At 42.3% G+C, this 26,047-nt stretch overlaps 1 protein-coding gene across 6 annotated transcripts in view; it reads right to left on the bottom strand.

The window, feature by feature from the left end:
- Window positions 1–26,047, bottom strand: part of pcdh19 (protocadherin 19) — a 62,798-nt gene that overhangs the window by 29,291 nt on the left and 7,460 nt on the right. For 3 of the 6 annotated variants that reach the window (XM_056439448.1, XM_056439450.1, XM_056439452.1), the window contains exons 3-4: window positions 1,781–1,839; window positions 87–259 (exon numbers count right to left, since the gene is read on the bottom strand). In XM_056439448.1, the coding sequence (XP_056295423.1) occupies window positions 87–259; window positions 1,781–1,839 (232 nt within the window). Of the gene's footprint in view, window positions 1–86; window positions 273–1,780; window positions 1,840–26,047 lie in introns of all 6 variants that reach the window. The other 3 variants (XM_056439447.1, XM_056439451.1, XM_056439449.1) reach the window with 1 other exon arrangement.

Below are 26,047 nucleotides of genomic sequence, written 5' to 3'. Positions count from 1 at the left end.
AACACATCGGCCTTATCTTGAAACTGAACACATTCCAAAGGAAGTTGCAATACAGAGCACACACACACTCTAACAGATTTTCTTACCTTGGTCTGGCAGCTGGCAAACATTGGGAGGGACAGTCATGTTCAGCACATCATTGACAGCCGTGTCAACATAGTGTCCTCTCTGGACGTCGTGTTCACTGTCCGTCTGGTCGCTCTCCTCGTGGCCGCTGTCCTTCAGGCTGTTCCCCTCCAGGTCTTTAAATGTCGACGTGCTACATGGGGGCCAAAAGGGAGGAAGAGGATATGTTGATTACCTGTCAGATCACCTTTTTTAACATGCTCTCCTTGGCCCTTGGCTCTCTTTCTCTCCCTAAAAAAAAGTCCTTACTAGTTGCCCTTTTACATTGTCTGTTTTCATGAATTCCAAAACAGACGAATATTGATTTTTTGTTGTTATTGTCTTGGTTTAATAGTGAACAAAGTCTCGCTCTAGCTCATACGCTCGCAGTGACCATAAAACAAGAAGGAAGTGTAAATCTGTTGAAAGCCTTTTTGGATAGCGTGGCAGCTATGGGGCGTCTCACACAAGGACATTTTGGATGGATGCTCTGACTTCAAGGACGTACATTGAACAAACAGGAGGCACTCGCTCACTACAATCAAACAAATACTGCAGTAATCAGGAATTCCTGGAAGGAAGACGGATGGAGAGAATGCTGCAAGCATACAAACTGAGCATCTGTCTTGTTTGGGGCTCACAGTCAATAAAGACGATGGGGTGGGGGGGGCACAATCAACAGCTGCATAGTAACAGCATGATTTCCCTTCATTTGATTTCCATCCCACTGGAACACATTCTGTTTTACAAACACCACTAAATAGGGGGTGAATATATGAACATGTGTTCTTTTAGAAGAGAAAACATATATATGGATGAGTCATAGAGAGAGGAGAAAGGAGGTTAGGAAGGTGAGAAATTAGTCGACGGAGGAGAAAATGAGAGTAAACAAATGTGTGCAAACAAGAAGAAAGGTAGAGGAAGTGAAGGACAGTATAAGGTAGCCGCATTCCGGGACCCAGGCCCCACATTCTCCAGCCTGGGAGAGGGAACTGCAGCTAATGCCTGCTCTCTGATGTTATCACTGTAATTGCACCTGTCCCAGACCAGAGGCTCACTGGCTCCTGAGGGATTTCTTTGTAGTGTGCTGCTGAGGCCTACACTTCAATGCTCTCCGTTTACAATAATGCCGGGAATATTTTCGTTTTTTTATAGGGGAAAGGAAATTGCCATAATAGGTTTTCAAAAAGCCAGGAGCTGGCCTCAAACAAAAGAAATACTGGAATGTTACATTACTGCAAGCAGAAAGGAATACTTGTAGTTTTATAAATGAGCCCGATTACAAAACTCCAACTGGAAGGAATTATTCTATGTACCCTCCCTCCTGGCTGTTCTAAGCTTGAAACTGATGCAGTTCAAGCTCGATGTTTTGCAAATGAAGCAAATTACAAGAACAGTAATAAAGTTATCTCTAAATATGAAAATCATCAATTGCATTTTCTGTTGTGGTGTGTCATCTAATGCATTTGCGGCTTGTTTCAAATGTCTACTAAACACACTACGGAGTAATACTATTTATCCCAAAATCGTATCCTCGCACTGCAATTAAACTGAATGCAAAACATGCAGGAGCACATGCAAACTGCTCCAATAGTAGCTGTGCACTCATTAGATAAAACAATTAAAGATAACAACGGTAACAAGGTGCGGGTAACAATTCCTAATCAACACATACCTTTTAATGAGGTGGGCTCTGCTGTTCACGTAACTGGAGTCGATGGAATAATTCTCCGTCTGTAAGAGAACGATACAGGGGGTGGGGTGGGGGGTTGTGGTTGAGGGATGATGGGGGGAAACAGAGAGAGGTTCTTTTAATAATGGAAGCAACCAAAATAATGTTAGCAGTAATTGGCTTTCAGTTGAAATGTTATTTTCCACAAAGGCCCCGGTGAGCAGCCTCGACTTTCAAAGGGCTGCATCCTATTCTCTTTCAAAGCACACACACAGAGAGGCTGACTGGGAGTTGAGAGCGGAGGAGAGTGCCGCAGCGAGCGCATCCTCTCATCTCCTCATCACCCTCCCCGCTCTCCATCCCTTGCTCCCTTGCTCCATCCCTCTGCTGCCGGTCAGCCCACTGTCTTTAAAATGGAGTCATTAGAACGGACGGGCGAATGCGTAGACAGAGGGAGAAGAAAGGTTTCCCATTTCTTTTTCTTCTCTGAACTCTTCACTTTCACCATTTTTGAGACGATAATAATGTGGAAATATTAAATAAATAACTGCAAGAGAAGTGAGATGAAATTAAGAGTGTGCCGGGGGAATCTTAACTACGCAATTGTAGATGAAAAGACTTTTAGAAGATGCATGCGATAGATCTCTGACCCACATTAGAGAACACAGTTCAAAGGCACCCTACATTAATTCTTTTTGCCTCCGACATGTATTTAGCAAGGAGTATGTTGAGTAAGAGACCATGGACAGAGGAGTTAGTGTAAACTGAGCAGGTAGCCCCTCCTGCGTCTGCCAAGCTTCTACTCACACTTGGTAAGATGTCAGGGGGCCAAAGGGTATCAAAGCCTCTCAAAGGACTTCCAGGATACGACCCTTTGGACAAACTTTGATAAGAGGCAGGTGTTTTCTGCAGAAAGAAAGCAGAGCCTTCACTTAAAATTCCACGGCGCAAATACTTTATCCTGATAAAAAAGTCAATGGCAGACCTCCGAGGGAAGTCTACAGAACTGATATCAAAGCCCTGTTGAAAAAAAGTCACCCCTATGATAAGGAAGGTTAATGCAGGCACCGGAGCACAGTTGCTGATTATCAAGCGGGCTACACATTTGACACCGGCCTGCTGTTGAGGTGGCAGCAGCCCCACACAGCTGTCATAAATGGTGAACAAACAGATTTGGATTCAAACTCAATATGCGACTGTGCGCAGACGCTCCTTATTAGATTTGAACGGGGTTGAGCATTCAGAACTTTTTCGGGCACTGCGCGGAAGTGAATCCACAATGCCGAGGAGTCGGAGCAGTGAGGACGGGGGGAGCAGCGGAAATGTCAAACATTAGTCCCCGTCTTCTTGGATCTCTTTAGAAAAAAAACCATGAATAAATAAATAAATGAAAGTGATGCTGGCAGATCACAGCAGCCAATGTGCAGTGTTTACCTCTGGCAAATAGCTCCCCTGACCTGTTTTGCAGACCATGAAATATGGAAGAGCTTGTTAATGCAACCAAATACATGTTCTTGTTTGTTTGGATTTGTGCTATTGATGCCATTTACTCAGGGCTTCAAAGACCACATATATGCTGTGTGCCATTATTATCTGACTGATGCTGACGCTGTTATTCTCTCTTTAGTTGCTGTAAACCTTAAGGAACTTGTATGTATGTCAGAGATGTAGTTATCTCTCAGTATTCTCAAAGGTGCATAGGCCTACCTTCAATCATTTGGAGAGAAGCTGTTGTTTGCCATCTCACCTTCTTCACTCCTAATTATTTTTTGCAGGGAGTCTGTATAATGATAGGCAACAATGCGAGGCCAGGCCTCTGATTGGGGCTCACTCATGATGCAATGTGTTTGCGCTGAAGGTTAGCATCATTCTGTCTCCCTTTACCATTTACCCCTAATTAAACTTTAACTCATTAATACAGAGAGGATAATTCATGAAAAGGAATTTAATTAACATTTTATTATTAGCTCTTAATTTGGAGCACACCATGTTTGTTCTCTTGTATTACCCCTGACTCCTTTTGTTCCCGTTCAGCTTGACTCCATTAAATATCAAAGGTAACTGCAGCGGCAACACACAGCAACTCGCAACACACAGCAACTCGGTTTGGTTATTAATTCATAATTAACACATACCACTTCATGAATGTATAAATCATGCCACGCACACGTTTTATCCAAGAATAATATCCTGCTCTTAAAAGATTTATAGATATTAAACACTTCTATCGTAGATCAATAATGTGTTGTGCCCTACTGTGCTCCACTGGTCCCAGTCAAAGCAAATTAAACGGCTTCATCTCCAACACTGGCTGTGCATCCAGTGAGAGACTAATGAAAATGCAAGGCATGAGTAACAAGAGGAAAACTTCATTTAAAAGACGAGATAGAACATTTCTTGTGAATGTCACTCTGGCTGCAGCCTGTAATTGGTTTGGATGGCAGGTTCTGTGTAAGCACAGCCTGGAGAGGAAGGTAGTACGCCCCGGCCAGCTCTCAAGCTGTTCCAGTCCAGAAATGGAACTGTACTCTCCATAATGCAATTCCCTCTCAGGGTTTTTACATACAGCTCTCTTAAGTGTAGAGTAGATCAAACAAAACAAAACTCATAGTATACTTTTTTTTTTGCTTTACTATTCCTTCCTCCAGAGCTCCCGTTCAACACAGCAACTACTTGTTAATCAAAGATGGAGATATTCATATTTCCTCTATTATCAAACCGTCAGAGGGAATAAACAAGCACTCATCACAGGGGCATAACCGTGGTAATTGATGAGTTACTCAAATGCCTATTCTGAAGAAGAATCGGATTCATTAGCCCAGGCTTCCTGTAAAGAAATGTAATGTCTTTCCCCACATTTCTGACCGACCTCAAATTGGAGGACATGTCAATATGTCTTGCTCGGAGGTCAAGTTTCAGGCAAGAGGATGAGGACTGCTTAACTACAGCGAGGACACCACAAATGGCTATTTAATCAGGTTGGACAATGTGTTGTTGTGATCTGAGCGGCCCCAGTTTGGCAGCTAGATCCACTCTATCCCCATAATTATTGTTCCGTTTCATCTGGAGGACTGGAGGGAGGATTGTCGTACCCGCTGTCGCTGGGTGACTGATAGGCAGTGTGAGGATGAGTGGGAAGGGAAGTGGAAAGAGAGTGGAGAGAGCAAGAGAGGGTCAAGGGGAGGAAATGGGGGAGACTTGACCTGCAGGAGACTCGCGGTCCAGCTGCTGCAGCCCAGTAGCTTTCCCCTTTTCACCCTTTGCTCCTCTCTCTCTCCAGTAAAACCAGGAGTCACGGGGACGATGGGCTCGCCTCTCTGCCACTGAGAGGAAAAGCAATCTCCTCGCCTAGTTGCTGCCGTAAGATTTGATTTGCCTTCCTCCCAGCGTGACAATTGGTTCTCTAGTCTGGATGCAAGTGTATTCATTGTGTGGGGGAACGGGGAGCACCAGAGAGGAGAGGCGGGGTGGGGAGTGAAGACACCAGTTGTTACGCCAGTAAACACCCGACAAGTTCAGCAGATGTCACACAGATAGGAGAGAGAAAAAAGAAGTGTCACACAGCTGCCCTACTGTATGTATTACTGAGGCTGATGCAGCGGAGAATAACATTTAAACAGGGAAGCAAGCTAGAAAAATATGGACAGATGCAGCGACATGCACTAGATAAACAGTCTATGCCAGGCTGTATCTTTGTCTGGAATAATTGCAGTTTTTACTTAATTACAAGATTAAACCTTTCTTAACCACAGAGGCATTCAGTCAATCTTTTAAGCAAAGTAAACATTTGAGATAAAGTGTGTGCATCAGATGAGAGTTAAACTGCTTAAAAACAGAAGGTATTTAGGCAGGGCGGGGCAGGTTGTACGAGACTGCGTCTAAAATAATTGAGCATCTAAGAGAAGAACAATTTATTGCGGGAGTGTTTCATGTCTGTCATGTATGCAACTCTTTAATGTCACCCATTTAGCTGACGAAAAACATCAAGCCATGTTTGTTTTGGAAACAAAATGCACTTGGTGCCACACTAAAATGCACAGTTTAAACATACAGAACAGGACGAGACAGAATCAGTTAAAACTGTCAGATCGAATGTCACCGCTTCATTCTGTATTCGTCTGAGGTTGTGCCTCAGTCTTCGTTGAGTGTTGCCGCCGCTCGCTCAGGGAAGAAAACGTTACACATAATGTGCCTTGTTATTGATATCCCAGTGCTAAAGCAGGAGATGGGGAGAGAGAAAGAGATACAGGGGGTTTACAGGCCAGCTGAAATTATAAAATGAAAAGGCTACATTACCCAGGTTTAGTTGTGATAAAGTAAAAGAGCAGTAAGAAAGAGGAGGAAATTATAAATACAAATAAATAAATGAATAAACTCCACTGGATAAAGGATGCCTCATGTCTGAAACTGCCTGTTTATAGATGCATGTATTCACCTCATGTAATTTTGCAGTGAGGATGCAGTCTGTGTGTGTGTGTCTCTCTCTCTCTGTGGGTGGCTTTCTCATCCTATACACTGCGAATATGAAAAGAAATGCTTGCCTTTGAGCCTTTTGCACATTCACATTCTTGCACACGCAGACTTTCTCTTTCTACTTCCCTACAGAACGCACGGCTCCAACCACCCCTGACTCGCTGAGCTGGCACCCAAACAACTCGCCTCTGGGTCTGCACCCAGCACACCCCTGAGCGGCTCACATTCGGTCTGCATGACACCCATGACGAAGACACAGACCACCGAGGCACCTGCTCGGAGTGGGTTTTTAATGTTGTTTATTTATGTGGGACAGAAGAGGCGCTTCTTGGCCCGTGAGCTGGCCGTAACCCGCCACCCCTCTGCCCCGAAGACCATCATCACCACCTTCTTCCCGATTAGAGAGTTTCCCATAGATCCTGTGCCATCTGCTATATTATAGATTTCCCTCTTCCTTTATAGAGGGCAGGGCCCCTAAGGGAGGATCATCTGTAAAAAGGGTGAAAGAGTGCCTGAGGCACAGCCATGGTTGTGGATGAGATTACATTTTCTATTTCTGCCTGCTAAAGGGGGCCTGCCATGATGAATACAGAGAGTTGTTACCATTTAATATCAACTGGCTCCCCTGCAAACTCAAATTATACACAATCAATTGTGACACAAGGGCACATGTGTGACAAATAACCTGTCACATTCTCTGCATCATTTCACTTCATCACCCATCAATTCACGCCAAACCCAGAAGCCCATTTGGGAATCAATCATATTCTGAACATGAGTGATTCTGTGGAGAAAAGGTTTTTAAATGCTCCCTTGCTTTGCTGCAGCTTGAACATTTTTGCCGTCTTTGTGACTGGTCAAAAAACAACAACTGGGTGAATTGAGGGCTATTACGAGGTCAATTGTGTCCTCGATCACAATGTGTGAAGTGACGAGTATTGTTTGAAACAAACTAAATAACAGCTTCACTAAAACACAATGAAACAGATTCGTAAACACAACACCCCTTCCTGCTTACACTTCCTCCTCATTTTGCTGGCCTTTCCGTGTGAAAATGAACAAATATTTGCTCATTCTGAGCAGAACAATCACTCACTGCTCTCATGAAGTGAGGAAACGGGCCAAAGCACTAAAGCTATAGCTTGTTCCACCTGTGTAACCCCCCCCCCCCTCCTCCCCCCCCCCACACACAAAGGAATCTGAGGAAGACAATGCGGCGGTCTTCTATTCTGAAACAGAGACAACAGTCCAGACCAGTCTCCATGTCACTCAGGCCTACAGGCTCCACAGAAGTCCAGTTAGTAGAGATGTGATTAATTATACATACATTGATAGAAACAACATTCATTATTCATGAGCTTCTCAATGTCAAAGCTATTTCCCTCCCTTTCAGCATGATGAAAAGATTTTAAATAATAGGCCCCCTCTGCAGACGTCTGCATTCCAGCGGAGTCGGCTGACGCTAAAGAGGCTTAAGTCAGAGCTGTTGTCTTACCAGAGAATCACCGCTCAGGACCGACATGTTTCAAACTGTTGGTTGCTGTGCGGGTTCCGGGGCTGTTTTTGTTTTGTCTTTGTCTGAAGAGACAAGGGTGGTGCTTTTAAGCCTTTTAGATGGAAGGTATAGTGTCCACTCTGAATGAATAGGCATCCCCTGCTGCACCCGGCACATAAGGCTGGCTAGAGCTTCATTTAACACCTGTTCAGCGTTCAGTTATGCATGTTTTTTCCAGATTTATTCTATCTCCAAGTCAGAAAGAAAACCAGAGTATCTCTATGAGATTACGACTCATGGCTTTGCATAGTAAAAAGGAAGAGGAAGGAAGGAAAAATACTTGACTATCTCGGCTGTTTCCCAAAAGAAATCGGCTTACGTTCCTTAAAGCCTGTAGAGCCAAATCAAACTCAAATAGTAGGCACTTCCCCTTTAGGCAAGTCTTGAGGGATTTTCTTTAATTTGGATGTCAGACCGAAAAAAAAATGTTCACACTCACTCTCATCCCAAAATCCATTAATGTTTGTATGGTGCCACATGAGAGGTATAGTAATTATTTATTTTTTTACAGACTCTGGAAATGTTGAGTGGAACATTTAATCCAGGTAGATTAATTGTTTCCAGGAACCGCTGTGAACAAGGACTCCGAACATGTGCTTTTTTAATTCATTTCGAGAAGAGAATTACTAGACAGCATCTTCTGTTTCACAGTTATGCCCTATATTCGCCAATGTTGAGGGGAAAGGGTGGGGGCTAAATTAGTGCACACAGCATCCCCAAAGGTTTCTCCCACCTCCCCTGGGCAGGGCCTTAAAAATCAACATTCAGAGACACTGCAGATTATGTAAACACTTTCCGCCTGAATGCTTAAACGAGAGCAGTGACTGAATAAACAGCATAACTTTGAGCCACATTTGAAATCAGTAGATTTAGAATTAAATGTTGATTAACTCATCTTAAAAGGTTTCTGCTTCTCACATCACACCGGTGCTGCTGTAGTCTCTCCGTCTCCCTCCCGCTCTCTTTTTCTCTCACTCACTGTGACAAGGCATCTTTCCAGACATTTTAGTTGGATGGAGATTTGCAGCAGCTCATTACAGACTGGGAGGCTCCGTGAGCGGATGCAGTCACTCGGAGATGGATTGAGTGGGTCTGTTTATTGACATGCCTTAATCTGACACTGGGTAAAGGGAGTGAGTCACCGCCTCCAGACACACTACCACATCACAGCCACTCCAGCAAATAGGGAGGCAGCGCCCAGGACACAAGAGGAACTTCATCAACGCTCATTAATCCAACTACCCCGGGCCACTTGCTCAAACAAACCGTGTTTACACTGCGTGTTGGCTGGATGAGGGGTGATGGAGCTTTTCAAAGGGCATGTGTGCAGGTGCTCGGATCCTCAGCGCACACACACAAGTGCGAGAACTGTCGCCGCTACACACACCTCCACACACACACCCCCACACACACACACAAACATACAAACATGTACTCAAGCAACCCGCCCCTCTAACCCACAACCCCCTAAACACAATATCGGTTTACACCAGCTGCTAAAACTCAGTTGGTGCACTTTGTCTCGCAAATCAGAGCTGGTGCACAAATCAGGGGTGGACGATTGGACGATTGGGCTCCATGCCAAAGAGCGGAGCTCAGAAAGGGGCTTTTTATTGAACAGATGGGCATACAAGATCTTTTTTCTCGCGTCATACAAGGCTAGTCCTATCAGGGATCCAGCTATGGAAGCCTAGTTAGATTGTTGATCCTGTTTGCTGGTGTTTCAATGTGCATCACATCTGGTCCTAACATTTGGGATGGTCTTTCTAGGCATCTGTCAGCACTGATCGGATTGACAGCAGAGTATTAGGTGCTTGCACATCATTATTTAAATCCGGCTTGTTAACAGGACTGTGTGACGGCTGCCATCACAGCAAAGGAAGAACAAAGCAGCATCCAACACTTAGTGCTCTAGCGCTACTGTTTGTTTTCTGTTAAACTGTTGTTTATTTCTTTGTCTGACCGATGTGGACGTGTGAATCCTCGAGATTTGACATTTAACAAAAATAAATATACAACAAAAATGAGAAAATATAAACCCTGGCAAAAAAAAGAGGAGAAATATATGTGAACTGTGTATGCCAGACACAAACAAAAAATAAATCTTTCTAGAAGAAATGTCTACATGCAGACATACTGTCGCAAAGGCAAAACAAGCAAAAGGGAATAAACATAGTCAAAGAGTAGCGCAACAGAAATGTACAGTGAAATGCAGAGTGTTCACATGCAGACACACACACACACACACACACACATGATATACAGTGGCAGCGGGGCAGAAAGTCAGAGCAGGGCCTGCTGTCGCTTCTGTCAGGGACCGGGAGCCGAGCAGCTTGAGAGCAGGGCCGATGGAGAGGGGGCCAGATGCAGCGGGCTTGACCCACTCATTCGCGAGGGAGGGGTGTGTTTCAGCTGCCGAAACACACAGGGATTAGCCGCACTGACTTTATTTAATTTAATTTGTATTAGGGCCGTCTTTGGGGGGGCAAACATTGTTTTTGGCTGCGGGGGGGAGGGGGGGGGGATATACAGGGTCGTGGAAAACAGCAACAGACGGTAGATTACCTCCTTCCCCATCACTGTATTCCCAAACCTCAGGGGCATGCGCAAACACACACACCCACAAGATCGCACACACAAACACACGCACGCACATATCTTGCCCCCTAATGATGTCTTTATTATGAAGTAAAATATATTCAATTTAAATGAATCTTCAACCCTGCATCCACCTTTCCACAGCTTGATTTCTTGAAATGAAGACCGTAAATCCTTTTGTTCTGCCATCATAAACAACATGTAGTGATGTTCGTGCTTATCAAAGCTCTGCTTTGTGCGCTTGTGTGTCTCTTGTTTGTTAGTGTTGCAAACACACACGTACACACACACAGTAAGCTGTTATCTACCAAGAACATATCTTAAGGGTGGATGTTTATCTGTGCTGATGCAGATTGGAGTTCTCTTTGTCTCAGTGCAGTGGTACATAATATTATTTGTACTTTTCTTATTTCTCCTGCACTGATACAGTTTGATATCCCATAGCAGAGAAATCCTTTTAGTTACCGCCAGGCATCTAATGGGCTTTTACTTGTAATCTGGGAATTCAATAAATAAAAGGGAGAAGACAAAATCTGCACACAATCAAATAATTTGAGTCCCCATAGCATTGTGTGGAACATGACTTACACTGTAAAACAGAAGGAAATAACTGCAGTGAGTGAGTGAGTACCCAACATGCCTCCTCACAATTTACTATAGGCCTGTGGAAAAATAGTGCAGCGATCAGCCATCGAGTCGGCTGAATCCAAAGCCCGCGGTCATATGAAAGCTCCCTTTCTGTCTTGTGCAGGAGACACGGTCCGGGAGAAAGCTAATGTACCATGCGCTGGGAAAAGTAGTTTTATGACAAAAACATCCAACAAATAAAATATAAAAAAAGTGCTAGCTGCAAAAGTACCGCTTTGTCTCTCTCTGCTAGACAGGAAGGAGTGTCCTGCTGGAGCCCGTTCAAGACTATCAGGCGCTCACTAGCAATCGTCTCTCCTCTCTCACCCCCAGCCCCGATCAAAAGATGTTACTGTGTATAATGTCAAAGAAAAAAAGCCAGAGAAGTAATCTCCTTCTCCTTTTTGATCGCACGTGGAATAATTGGAACCCTTTTAGGCTCATTACACGAGTTGCCTGCCAGCCAAAAGACGGCTCCAACTGCCCCTCTTCATTCATGTTGGAGCTTTGAAAAATATCGCTTCCTCGAGTAACAGCTCTTTATGAGATGCAATGACTAGAGGTCCTGGTACCTACACTAACGGGTAATCCCACAATGCCTTTGAAAACACCTCTTTCCACTACCACTGTCAAACATCGATTCAGAGGAAACAGCAACAATCTGGCTCAGTAATAATGCCATTATGCATATTGCTCTGCACTTTTAAACTCTCTCTTTTTTTCATTCATTTATCTCATTCTTATCAATTACATAAGGAATTGCATATGTTTAGCGATTTAATTTGGACCCCTATTACTAATAACCTCATCTTCATTGTTATTACAATTATGCTTGTAATTATTGTGACTCTAATTACTATTACTGTATTACCCAAATTAACCTTATTCTGGATTTAGAGCTAATCACTCGAAATCCAGACTGTTTGCTGTCCTGGCTCCTCAGTGGTGGAACGAGCTCCCCACTGACATCAGGACAGCAGAAAGTCTCTACATCTTCCGTCGGAGACTGAAAACACACCTTTTCCGACTATATCTGGATTAAAACACAGATTTGCACTTCAGTGGCACTTAAATAGCACTTACTTATGGTACTTTTGTAGTTCGACTATGTTGAGGAAATGTTACTTCCTGTATTCTTGTTGTTCTTAGTTTGTACTCTAGGTTGAAATGCACTTATTGTAAGTCGCTTTGGATAAAAGCGTCTGCTAAATGACATGTAATGTAATGTAATTTAGATCACCTGCACGGATGGTAGCCAAGACATACCTTTGAAGAATGGCACCAATGTCCCTTCAGATGAATCCAGTATAATTAGCTGTGTGCCTTACAGGGCCAGTGTGATGGTAATAATTAGAGCTACTGTAGCAAAGGTCATGCAAAAACAATTTAGAGGGGATGCTGGCTGCATGAGTAATAGGAAGAGAGGAGGAGCGAAAAGAGGAGGAGGGAGCTCGGCTGCATGTGATGTGATGATCTTCCAGAGGCAGAAGACGTATGGTTGTTACTCTCTGCACTCGGTTCATTTTTTAACCAATGCTCTCAAAATAATAGAAATTGAAAAGCCGTTTTAATGGCAAGTAGACTCCCAGCTAACGTAGTTTAAATGGATCCATGATTAGATTTGAGGAGAGTGCTACAGGGGTGTATCTGTGAACTGGTATCAGATGAAATCGATTGGCTGCCTTTGAGGTGTGATAGCCGCCTCGTCACCCTGTTGTTGCATCTGTTCATTAGATCGAGTTTAATGTGTTCATGCTCACCCTCAGTTATTGTTATCCGTTGAGAGACAGAGAGTGAGAGATGTGTTGCTTCATGCAGGTGCACAGGTTAATGAGCTGAGTCAAAAATGTTGACACTGAGGTAAACAAGTACTCACACTGAGGTACTTCTATTCCTGCGTCCCCCTCCCCCCATGTGGATTGGTGCTCTCTGTAACTCCCGAGAGGAGGGCTCCAGGTTCATAGCCTGGATCCACCAGGAATTCACTCCGCTCCCTCACCTCACCACCATCACACCCCAATGAGGCCAACACTCAAATATAGCATCTCAAACAACACATATGCCTCTGCGTGCTCGATTGGTCTCTATTCCCTTGTTGCCACACTCCCAACCCTCACCCCCTTACCCAACCCACCCCCACACACTACCAACAACACTTCATTAGCAGTGAGTGATACAAACAATTTAAGCTGTTAGCATAATCCATTTATATACATAGCTCCTGTCTTTGTCAGTAGCACCTGAACTGTGCCACAGCTGCTTAATAAATCAGGGTTGTGCATGTTTTTGCTCATTTATTACACATTGAGTACTTTACATTGCAGTCAAAACATTACCGTTTTTGTTTTAGATGTTTGCATGTGTTTCCTGTCCTCTAGGAAGCTCATGGTTTGCATTAATTGGAGTGCATTAAAGAGATAGTTTGAAAAACATGCAAAAACAGTTGTAGCCTATGATGCTTTTACTGTAATGTGATTTAGGTGATTATCAGCACCTCCACTGACACTAAAAACTGAGATAGTTCATTTGATCAACATAATGTTAAAATTAGACAAATTGCAATTTTCTGTCTTTGTAGCTTTGATCAGTTTATTTTTGATTGGGGATTCATGGTATTCATGTGGTCTCAGATCCATAGTTTCTCTGCAACAAAGGCTGCAGCCATTTTGTGTCAAATTGTTCATAAATATCTGTGTGAAAATGATTAAAAGCAACAAGCACAAAGTGCTGCAGGACATCTAATTCAGCCGCTTCATTCAGTTAGACTCAATTTACTGATGAAAATTGCTGGGCTGGGAGCGGAGGCATGTGCTCAGATCCATATGCCGTTGTGACGGTGGGGGTTTGAAAACCATAAATTGTGATTATCATTGATCTCAGTCTTTTAATGCCTAATCTCTGACTCATATCCGCACCGGCCGCTCTGGGTGACGATGAACCGTCCTCCCCCACATCTGAAGTTCCAAACAAGTGTTGAGGGAAGCAGTAATAAGCAGGCCCTTATCCTTTTAAAGACACTCCCGTAATCCAACAGTGAGGGAGGGAGGGGGCTTCAGCTTTAAGGGATTTAGTCTGGATTATAGCTAGTCCTCCAAATTAAACCAAAAGTCAGCTTTCTGGAGTTGCTCATGCAAGCTGCCGACTGGCTTGTTACCAGCATTACTAACAAGGCAAACGATGGAGGTCTATAATTAGAAAATGCTCTCATTCATCCACCAGGCGAACACACGTACGTAATTCAGAAGCAAATCTCGACCAGTGCTCACCTAAACCAAATGTTCTGCCTTTCTCTGCACTTTCATTTCCCAGCTGACCTCCTGTGACTGCATTCAAAATGTCTTCCGTGCCGTGTACCTGACTCTCGTTGCCAACCAGTTTAGCCACAGAGAGCTTCTCAGCCAGGGCAAGGATGCTCTGTCCCCATTGATGCTGCTTCCCAGAGCAAAACAAGACCACATCTGGGGCTTAGAGGCTAAAATAATCATTACTGGGTAGCAAACAAATGAAAAGTGAACACTAAATCCCATGTCAGTCCTCCCCCACCACCCTTGGTATTTTGTCTGCTGTCCTTTTACATACAAACAAAAATTAAGCATCCACGCATTAACATTTGAAATGGACAACATTTTGACCTGAAAGTGAAAACTGAGAGAAAAATAAAGCAGAGAATCCGATTTTTTTCTACAATACAAAATATATTTAGATTTTTTCAGAGATATGGGTAACACGTTAAAATATTCCTTAAAGAAATGTTTTTTTTTACTCTTTCTTTTAGGGGAATATTTCACCAAACTGACAGTTTCCCACTTTTTGCAAAGCTAGACTAAACACATCACAGAGCAATCGTCAAATCTAACTGTCATTAAAAAAAGTTAATTTCCAGAATGTCTAAGCTTATTAGATGCATATTAATATTCCTTAAATGGTTCACAGAAAAGGTTCTCGAGTAGTGTCTTTAGTGAGTTCATAGTCCCATGTGTAAGTATATTTGTCGACACATTAACAGTTCTTACACTGTGCTTTGATGTAACAATCCCTGAACTAGATAAGGGCGCTAAAACTCAGCTCCAGTGACCCTCTGTGCTCCCTGACAGAGCCGCCAACCTCCCTTATTAAAGCACAAAGATTATAAGCAATCTTCCCTTTGACAAGTATACATATGCTGCGCTCCCTTCTCTCTGGCTCGCCATAAGACCGACCTGGGAACACGTACAGAAGAGTAATCTTGAAAATCTGCGGTTACTGGGGCAAGAACTGTGCTCTGAGCAGTCAGACACTGCAGGCCAAGCGCTTTTCATTCATTAACTTGGCTGTCTATGCTGTGGTATGTCAAATGGTGGACGTGAGGGGAAAGTCAAACCTGACGTCCCATTGTGCTCCGCAGCCAGACACTGACTGAAACCCTGAACATTGTTTTCTGATGCTATAAGAGAGCACAAAGAGGCGGGTGAAGTCGTTATCAATTCCCTTGCAAAGCAATCATAACTATTATCATTACTAGTGTTTTCATCCTCCGAGCTCAGCCCAAAGTGGATTTCAAATCTATTCCCTGGCACACATTCTTGTCTTTCCAACTTGACCTGGTATCACTCGAGCAAAGACATGGTTTCCCGCCTCCCTGGAAACTAGATATGGACGTAAATAATAGGCCAGGTCCATTTTCTGAAAAGCCGTAATCCCAGCAAAACAAACCCAAGCAAAACAGGCCCACCTGAATTGCTTTCAGGAAAACTAGATAATCAAAATGCAAAACAGCCTTTGATAGAAAAATAAGCAGACCTCCAACAACAAATCCTCGACACCTAACATCAGCACATTCTCCCGCCGAACTTTTATTTGTATTCTGTGTTTGGGTTTTCAATGTAATCACACTGCACACGGCCCTCCATCCACAAGCTATTTTGATGTATGTCAGCCCGAATCAGAATGACTGCTTAGAGCTTTACAGACGCCATGAATGAGAAAAGGAGCCACACATAGAACACATTAGGGGTCCCACCATCTCCTCAGACAGGGGGACAATGGGTATGGGAGCGGAGATAAAGGAGGGGATAACAGGGGTGAAGGAATGGTTGACGTTGATCGGCCAGAGAAAAGGAGCAGAATGGTAGAAAAGAAAAGAAGAGGCCCAAGACACTGGCCACACAGGGCAAAGGGAACACGAGGGCTCTGGGAGGCCTCCACTCGGTCATAGCCCATTAGGCTGGCTGGGTGAAAATGCTGCAGCTCATTACATGCTCTGCCTCTGTTCTGTGGATGAACAATGCACAATTACGCTACCCTGCTGCTCCTCTAGCCATGCTGCTGCATGGCTCTGAGGCGGACGATATTACCGCTACAGTGACTCCACTGCCAACAGCCTCCGTGCGCATCAAACATCCCATACATGTGCTCCCTAATGCGCATCCAGGTTTATGTCTAGAAACCTGAGCACTGTATGATTTTACTGAAATGAAAGGAGGGGAGAAACAGGAAAGACTGCTCAACCACCGGAGCAAACACAACAAAGGTGTAATGCAGCATTTGTGTATGTAATACAATGATGTTTGCTCCCTTTTGTCTGCTCTGCCGGCTTGAAATTCTGTAAAAAGATAGACATCGCACAAAGGGAAAAAGTCTTTTGTGTGCGGCTGAATTAAGTTTCACTCGATGTTGCAATTACTGTGAAGCCATGTGCTAACATTCAGATCCACAAATAAAGACCGTAGGCCTACAGTGGGAGCAGGCGACGCTGAAAGTGTGGTAACAATATCTGCACTGCAGTGAATAACTAAGCTGAGGATTCATCTATCTACCAGTAAATTGGCCCACTAGAAGTCTTCCTCGGTTCCATTCTGAAATTATGCATGCAGAAGTTGACATTTAATGTGATGGGGGAAATGCTAACTAACGTCCTCCTGCTCCCGCTTTGTTTTAGCTTGAGAGAAAAAACAGGACTCTTGGAAAGGTCATTCTACCCTGGTGTCAGAGCTGGCTGCTTGGAAAAGTTTCCTCTCACAGTGAGTGTTGTTACGTTCCAGAGAAGCCAAACCCCCACATTTCCCTGTCACTGAAAAAGTGTTGCATCAGCACTCTGGAGGAAGCCCTGGAAACTCTGGTAACAATGTGGCAACTAGTCTGGTGACCTGTGGTTGAGCTAAGACAGTACAGTGGAAACAACAAGCCTGATAAACAGGATTTTTAATTATAACCGTTTCTCCTCTCTGAACTTGTTGGATGAAATTAGTTTTTGGCCCACTGAAATCATAATGGTCATTAGGAGAGAATTGTTATTACTTTTTTTTCCTGCTTTGTTTACTGGTTTTGTTGCTCCACAACAGATGAGAAAAGAAATAAGAAAAACCCATCTATTGTGAGTCCCTTGTTATTCCTATATGTGAGGAAGGGAATTGCATTGAAGGAGTTTATGTTTTCTTACACGGCATGCAAACACACAATGAACCAGTGAATCCATTTGAATATTTGTGAGCCAAGGCGACGGAGCAGAGGACACTTGTCTTGATGTGCACTGCATACGACTATCGTGAGCTTCCACTGCAAATATATTCTACTTCGGGCCATAAAAAGTCTGAGGATTTGTGTTTATAAACTTGACCTTTTCTATCCTATATTAATGTAATATAATTACAGGCATTGTCAACCACGGGAAGCAAAATCTACATTAATGAGAGATGGTTTATTAGTTGTATTATCCTCCTAGAGCCTCTCCTTGTCCTTTCCTTTTACCGAGACGTGTTTGGCTTTACTCTATTTCGCCACCTTTGTTTTGCTTTACATTAAAAACTACAGAGGTTTCAAACTTTGCACACAAAAAAAAGGCTGTATATGAGCACTTCAAAATGCCTAAATAAAAGAATGTTCTTGATGGTCGACCTCCACTTGTTAACTCCCTGTGTGTTGGGACCTGGATTTCAGTAACAGAAAACAAAATGCTGCATATTTTTGTCTGAGTTTAATTTGAGAAGTAAAAATACAACACTGCAAGAAACTAATTTAAATGGATAATTACGACATTGCTTACAGGGCTTAACAAGGTGCGGAGTGATGTGCCTTTCCCCAGCGATAAACATCATCACTGCATCCATTTCCTTCACTCCATTTAGCCTTCTCTCATTTACGTGTGGACCCATCAACCTAGAAGCCCAATCCCATTATCACCCTTTTTGCATTTAGGTACCTCTCCAGTAAAAATCTTTTAACATAAATTGTTGTGCGACTAATGCTATTATATCTTTGGTTCAACGGAAATAAAAATCCTCTTCCTTTGATGTTTAATAGGTTTACAAGAAAGTGTATTTATATTTTCGTCTTGAAGCATCATCATCTCAAAAGGTGGATGTATAATAAGGTTGATCAGTGCCATGTGATCTTACTTTATTTTGACCGGAAAACGTCTGTTGCAGCGAACAGAGTCGGCTGATGTTTTCAAGATGTTCAACCATTTGATGATTTCATCCTGTACAGTCAAGACTTAAAGGAAATAGAGTTGGGGAAAAATGGATGCTGAAAGCATCATCTTCTGTCAATATCACCTTCTACATGGGCATGTACCGTCAAATAATACTACTAATAATAATAATAACTCTTTTTTTTCAGAGGGAAAAAACATTGCGGACCAAATTACAGAAATGGGACATTTATTGCTTTCCGTAGAGGTTGATATGGTTTGTGCGAGAGAAATCGCCTCATCCCAACACCACAATTTACAGAGAAAAATACCATGTTTGAGGCAGCAGCAATGCAGGTTGACGAAAATCATTGACCTTCTATAAATAGACCTCTCTCCCCTTCTTCCTTTTCGTCTCTCCTCATTTTTCTAGGCCCTGCCGTTTTTCCACAGTACAGCTATTACTCCCTCTGCATGCTCCTCACCAGTCACATGCGGTCAAGGACACATACAGTGACATGTGTACATCAGACGCCATCACTCGTGTGTTTTGATCCCAACGAGAGGGTGGCAACCCGGCGGGCCTGGCTGCTTCCAACTGGCTGCCCGGGGTTATTATGTCATTTCATTATATCTCCGCAGCATCGAGAATGACGTGCAGTGATGAGGTGTGGCGGGTTGAGGTCAAACCCAGCCAAGTGTAAAACTAGCACTGGTTGTGCACCAAGTGAAAAACATCTTGTTGAGTAATGTCACCAAATCACCCTGCAGCTTCACCAGCTTTGTGTGTTAAACACAATGGGAGGAGCCAGCTGAGGAGTGCAATAAAGAGGGTACCGAGTACATCACTGTCACACTGTTAATTTATTTTTGACAGGCAAGGCTTTATTTCACCTTATAAACACTGACACTCGAAAAGCCGAGCATTTCTGAAGTCTCTGCCTTACAAATAACCTCTCTAAATAATTAAGAGGTTCATCTACCACTCAATCGGTGCGCATCTGAAGCTTTTGGAGATGAAACGATTCATTCTCAAATCCTTTGAAAGGAGGAGACTAGAAAGAATGCAACATACACCTCCCACTCTTCAAATGCCAGAAAAAGAAATTCCACTACGATTAGTGTTTCTATCTCTTTGTCAAACTGTTCAGAGTTCGGGAGTTTTTTTGGTCCCTTGAGAATCTGTTGAAACTGATTTAGACTGATTGAAGGGATAACTCAATCATTACATTTACAAAAAAATATACTTAAAAGTTTTTAAAACAAAGATTGTGATCTTGTTTCCTAGAAGATAAGATGCTACGATGTTATACGTACACTACCGTTCAAAAGTTTGGGATCACTTAGAAATGTCCTTATTTTTCAAAGAAAAGCATTGTTTTTTTCAATGAAGATAACATTAAATCAATCAGAAATACACTCTATACATTGTTAATGTGGTAAATGACTATTCTAGGTGGAAACGTCTGGTTTCTAATGAAATATCTCCATAGGTGTATAGAGGCCCATTTCCAGCAACTATCACTCCAGTGTTCTAATGGTACATTGTGTTTGCTAATCGCCTTAGAAGACTAATGGATGATTAGAAAACCCTTGAAAACCCTTGTGCAATTATGTTAGCACAGCTGAAAACTGTTTTGCTGATGAGAGAAGCTATAAAACTGGCCTTCCTTTGAGCTAGTTGATTATCTGGAGCATCACATTTGTGGGTTCGATAAGACTCTCAAAATGGCCAGAAAAAAAGAACTTTCATGTGAAACTCGCCAGTCTATTCTTCTTCTTAGAAATGAAGGCTATTCCATGTGAGAAATTGCAAAGAAACTGAAAATGTCCAACAACGGTGTGTACTACTCCCTTCAGAGAACAGCACAAACGGGCTCTAACCAGAGCAGAAAGAGAAGTGGGAGGCCCCGGTGCACAACTCAGCAAGAAGACAAGTACATTAGAGTCTCTAGTTTGAGAAATAGACGCCTCACAGGTCCTCAACTGGCAGCTTCTTTAAATGGTACTCGCAAAACGCCAGTGTCAACGTCGACAGTGAAGAGGCGACTCCGGGATGCTGGCCTTCTAGGCAGAGTGGCAAAGAAAAAGCCATATCTGAGACTGGCCAATAAAATGAAAAGATTGGTATGGGCAAAAGAACACAGGCATTGGACAGAGGAAGATTTGGAAAAAGGTGTTATGGACAGATGAATCCAAGTTTGAGGTGTTTGGATCACACAGAAGAACATTTGTGAGACGCAGAACAGGTGAAAAGATGCTGGAAGAGTGCCTGACACCATCTGTCAAGCATGGTGGAGGTAATGTGATGGTCTGGGGCTGCTTTGGTGCTGGTAAAGTGGGAGATTTGTACCAGGTAAAAGGGATTTTAAATAAGGAAGGCTATCACTCCATTTTGCAACGCCATGCCATACCCTGTGGGAAGCGCTTGATTGGAGCCAATTTCCTCCTCCAACAGGACAATGACCCAAAGCACACCTCCAAATTGTGCAAGAACTATTGAGGGAAGAAGCAGGCAGCTGGTATGCTGTCTGTAATGGAGTGGCCAGCACAGTCACCAGATCTCAACCCCATTGAGCTGTTGTGGGAGCAGCTTGACCGTATGGTCCGCAAGAAGTGCCCATCAAGCCAATCCAACTTGTGGCAGGTGCTTCAGGAAGCGTGGGGTGAAATTTCAACAGATTACCTCAACAAATTAACAGCTAGAATGCCAAAGGTCTGCAATGCTGTAATTGCTGCAAAAGGAGCATTCTTTGACGAAAGCAAAGTTTCAAGAAAAAAATTAATACTTCAAATACAAATCATTATTTCTAACCTTGTCAATGTCTTGACTATATTTTCTATACATTTTGCAACTCATTTGATAAATAAAAGTGTGAGTTTTCATGGAAAACACGAAATTGTCTGGGTGATCCCAAACTTTTGAACGGTAGTGTAGGTGTAAAGGACGGGAGGATTCTTTCATTTATTCAAGTCTAATGTTCATCCTGTTTTAACCTTCCTCCTGTGTTAGCTTTCTGTTACCATCTCTTATGTTAACGGTTCGGTTTTGACCCGTGTCTTGAATCAGCTGTAAAATACACTAACAACAATTATCTATCATCCAATTTGTTTCTCATCTCTTGGTTACCTTGTTTGGCTTCCTTATCCATGAAAATATTGGTTTTAATATTTTTGGTGTGGGCTTCTGGGCCTTTTCTTTGTCAGGATACCATATTTCATTTTAAAAAATTGTAAAATGAACCTCAAGAGAATCATTTAAATAAATAAAGGGTTGTTGTGTTACCTGACTATTACTGAGGGGTATTAGAACACATCTCTGAAATATATTTGTTTTATTTATTTATTTATTTTAATATTATTGACTATAGTAACATTTATGGTGTTAGGGTCAATTTCGACCCATATATATTTACTTCAAGAAAAAGGCTAAAAAGTATTTTTTTCAGCAATAGAACTTAAATACAAACACAAAATAAAAATCAGAAGAAGTCATAACACAAAATATAGATTTGCAAGGTCAAACAAACAACCAATCAAGCAAATCAAACCAATAGAAATCAATTACTAGTTCCAAAACTAATAAAAAAACTAAATCAGAGTAAAAGTCTCTGTGTGCAAGAACTTGCATGTGTATGTGTGTGTTTAGATGCATGTGTGGCAAAAAGTGACACTTTTAGTGTGTTCTTTGCAGAGATATTTCTTGCAGTTGAAGCACAATACGTGTGTCTTTCTGTCCTTACTGCTTGGGCAGACTTCACACTTCTTTCTTTTAGAATCAGGTGGCCTGAGTCATAGCTGGTAAAGAAATTGTCACAAGTGATATTGTGACCCTGCAGTCCAGTAGTCATATCGAGGACCACACGTATTCCTTGGTTTTTCTCGGGGATGCCACTCGCAGCTTTGCCTGTGTAAATCTGTAGATTCTGTCGAAAACAATGGAAAATGAGAATCCCCTAAAGCTCACATGATCGGGAAAGGAGCTGGCTGTCACTGTGTTGGCTGACAGTGCACTTATGATTTCAGTTTTGGCTCTAATTATTGCTTTATAATCTTATTTTTATAACCGGGTCGAAACCGACCCTAACAACACAAAGGTCATAATTTCAACCAGAGCATTTTATAATTTAGTGAAACAAAATGTTTTTGTTTTATTTTGTTGAAATAGAGGTTCCTGACAAAGTCAAAAAGCCTTGATGAAAATAAACAAATTGATGTGGTTCTTTTATGCATTTAAAACCTAAAACGGGTCGGTGCCGACCCTAACACAAGAGGAAGGTTAAATGCATGGACTATAACTGAGAACATTTTTCAATTAGTTTTTGCTGAAAATGTCACGCTTACACATTCACTTTTATTCACTTCCAAATGGCATTGACCACTGTGAATACATAGCTGACAGTCAGACACTGCAAAAATATAATCAGGCAATTAACTTTTACATTTTGAAAAGAAGCTCCAGCCACCATCTCCTGTTGCAGCAAAGCATTCAGCAACAGCGTGAAAGCTGAGACGGGTTTTACTTCTACTTTGTGTTTCTCTGCTTTCCATGTTGCCATTTCCCAATTACACTTTCAACCAATTGTTGATGTTCTCTTCTTTCTGTCAATCACAGCGTGTTGAAGTCAACAAAAGCATCATGATTATTCCAGATCCAGCCTGTCGAGATACATTTTAGGGACTGAATTTGTTTCACTCTAAATCTGCACCATCCTCTTGACAAAAAAAATCCCATTAAAACGCTATGAAATGTAAATTATTTTGCATACTGTAAAAATGTCTACACTGAGGAAAATCAGTGAGCAACTGCATAAAATATATACGATTGCCTTAACACGAAAGCTAAGCGAAGAAATCTAACACGATAATGACCGAAACTGTTAAAGGACTCCTATATGCAACATTCAAAGTTAAGCTCATCTTCAACATCAGGCCAAAATCAAAACAACATCAAAAGAGTACTTTAAATGCAGAAACACAACCATGTTTGATTATTGAAACGTGTGATATTATGCCTCTCGTTTCTTTGTCTGAGATTTGTGAGTTGCTCATAATGATGTAAATGATAACCTCACATCTCATATTTGAAATAAATGTGACACCACATAAGAAATGTTGTGTGTGCGCGTGTGTATTCATGAGAACGCATGTTGGGGTAGATTGGCAGTTTCAACAGATGTGTCGTCTGCGCTGACAGCATGACATCTACTTTGCATGATCAATATGACATGTTTGCACGCTCCCATGCATATTGTCCTGATGTGAAGTGATAGCGAGGGATGTGCAGCCGCACTGGAACCACTCCCCGTTGTCTCTCGTGCAGCAATATGAAAATGTCTTCTTAGCAACAGTGCCTTGATTATGAATGCATTACTGACAAAACATCCCAGACACTGTTCCTTTAAGACTTTCCTCTTTCAAAACATTTATAGTTATGGCTATAGGGACTGCCAGGGGACTTAAACTTACACTGCTACTATTACTGTATTATCAATAGTTATATTTATATTATTTGAACAGTTCTTGTTCTTGTCATAGAAGGTGTGCATCTCTTTCTCCCTCTCCATCGTCGAGGAGCCTGGTTCTAGTTGAGGTTTCTTACCATTCAAAGGGGTTTTCTTTACCATCGTCACTTATCGGGAATGTTGGGTTTCTGTCAAAAAAAGATTACGGTCTAGACCTGAAAAGTAATGAAATGATTTAGAGCTATTTAAATAAAATCCTTCAACATGATTTGTAGTACAAAGTCCGCCTTTTTTGCTAATTAATTTAACACTTTTATGATTCATTTATCACCCGTGTGGAAGAAAATTATCTCCAATTAGGCTATTCAATGAAGTAAGATATCTTATTTTTGCTGCTATGCTCATTATCTGCAATCACAGGTGTGAGAAGCCTGAGTACATAACGAAAAACATTCTAGCCAGAGGCCATTCCTTTACTGTATAATTGTCTGCGCTACCAAGTGATTCACTATAATTAAGCCATGGAAGACAGCTCTATTCTCCTGTGAGCGTATATTAGTGCAACCACAGGCAGGTCTAACAAACATCTCACTGCTGATGCTTTTCAAAACCACGGACAGCAACAATGTTCAGGGGGTTATATACTGGTACACATTCTCACAAGGGAGAATACAGTATACACAATGCAATCACAGGTACAAGGCCTTTGGGGAGACCTGTCACTGTTATCTTGGCCAAGTCTGCTGTGTTTGTGTGCCAGCCTGCTTTGTCTGAAGCAGGAAAAGCTTGACTTCAGCTGCTCTGACAGAAGCAGGATGCTTACTGGCCCACATAAACTAACAATGGAGGAGAACTTTACATTGATCAAAAACACAGTTTACAAATAGAAACCAGCCCATATCGTCGACTCTAGAAACCCTAATCTGACCTGGTATCCATACTCTGATGGCTACGATCGTTTTTTAATCTACGCGTAGAGTGATCATCGTGCCTCATGAAATACGAAAATCTCTGCAAACCACGATAAAGGAATCATTAAAAACTAGAATGGGCACTCGGTAGAGCACATACCTTCTCATACCACAAGATTGGGCATTGAATTATGAACATTTTGGCATTAGTTGCATGCCAATTGGATAAAAATTGACCGCGCTATGGTAAAAAGAAGATTTTGACCTTTTCATGACCTTGACCTTTGACCCGATCGATCCCAAAATCTAATCAAATGGTCCCCGGATAATAACCAATCATCCCACCAAATTTCATGCGATTCGGTTTAATACTTTTTTAGTTATGCGAGTAACACGCATACAAATAAATAAATACACGGCGATCAAAACATTACCTTCCGCATTTTCAATGCGAAGGTAATTATAAGGTTGCCCTCAGAATGCAAAAACAATTTTGGAGGACAAATCAACCTTAATAATCCCAACAGTGTGCTGGCCAGTCGATGGGATATGGGTGGAGCCCTTGTCGAGTCAAGTGGTTTTAAGCCCAAGCAATTATCAGTCATTTCACTGCTGTTTGTTTGTGTAATACATGACATTGTGATGACACAGATATTTTTTTCATATTTAAGAGCAATATTTGAACATACTGTCAAGCTGCTGTCTCTTGCAAATGTCGCAATGGGGCGGAAAGAAAACAATGACTGTTATTGCGCTGGGATTACTCTGTTGGAGGTTATATGGCATGCTCTTGCTCTACTGCTGTTTCTAACGCACTTTCTCAACTACACACACACACACACACCAACACACACACACTCTCTTTTCTCAGTCCAGGGAAAATATGCAAAGGACGGGTCAAAGAGATGTTTGTCAACATCATGGGCAAGGCGGAGAGCAATGGAGGCTGCATGCTAAACAGGCCCGGCCTCTATCCAGCCAATCAAATGCCTCTAAGCAAATGAGAAAACGTGGTTGGGTTCAGACACCTGGCACTAATACTCAATCACCCTCGCTCACTTCTTCCCTTCTTATCTCTCTATCTGCCCTCAAAATATCTCTATCAAGACTCGACCAAGCTTTGCATATGGAATCATCAAAATCTTCAAGCGTATTTGTCTCCCTCTCCTCTTTTTCATTAGCTGAAACAAATAAAGGCTCCGCTAATCCTGCGGCAAATGTGCTTTTATTGGATGGTTAAGCCACAGAGACAGG

This window comes from Pseudoliparis swirei, chromosome 19 (assembly GCF_029220125.1).
Source record: "Pseudoliparis swirei isolate HS2019 ecotype Mariana Trench chromosome 19, NWPU_hadal_v1, whole genome shotgun sequence".
In the NCBI taxonomy this organism is placed as follows: domain Eukaryota; kingdom Metazoa; phylum Chordata; class Actinopteri; order Perciformes; family Liparidae; genus Pseudoliparis; species Pseudoliparis swirei.
The sequence above is the reverse complement of the archived record's forward strand: the minus strand, read 5'-3'. Positions and strand labels throughout refer to the sequence as shown.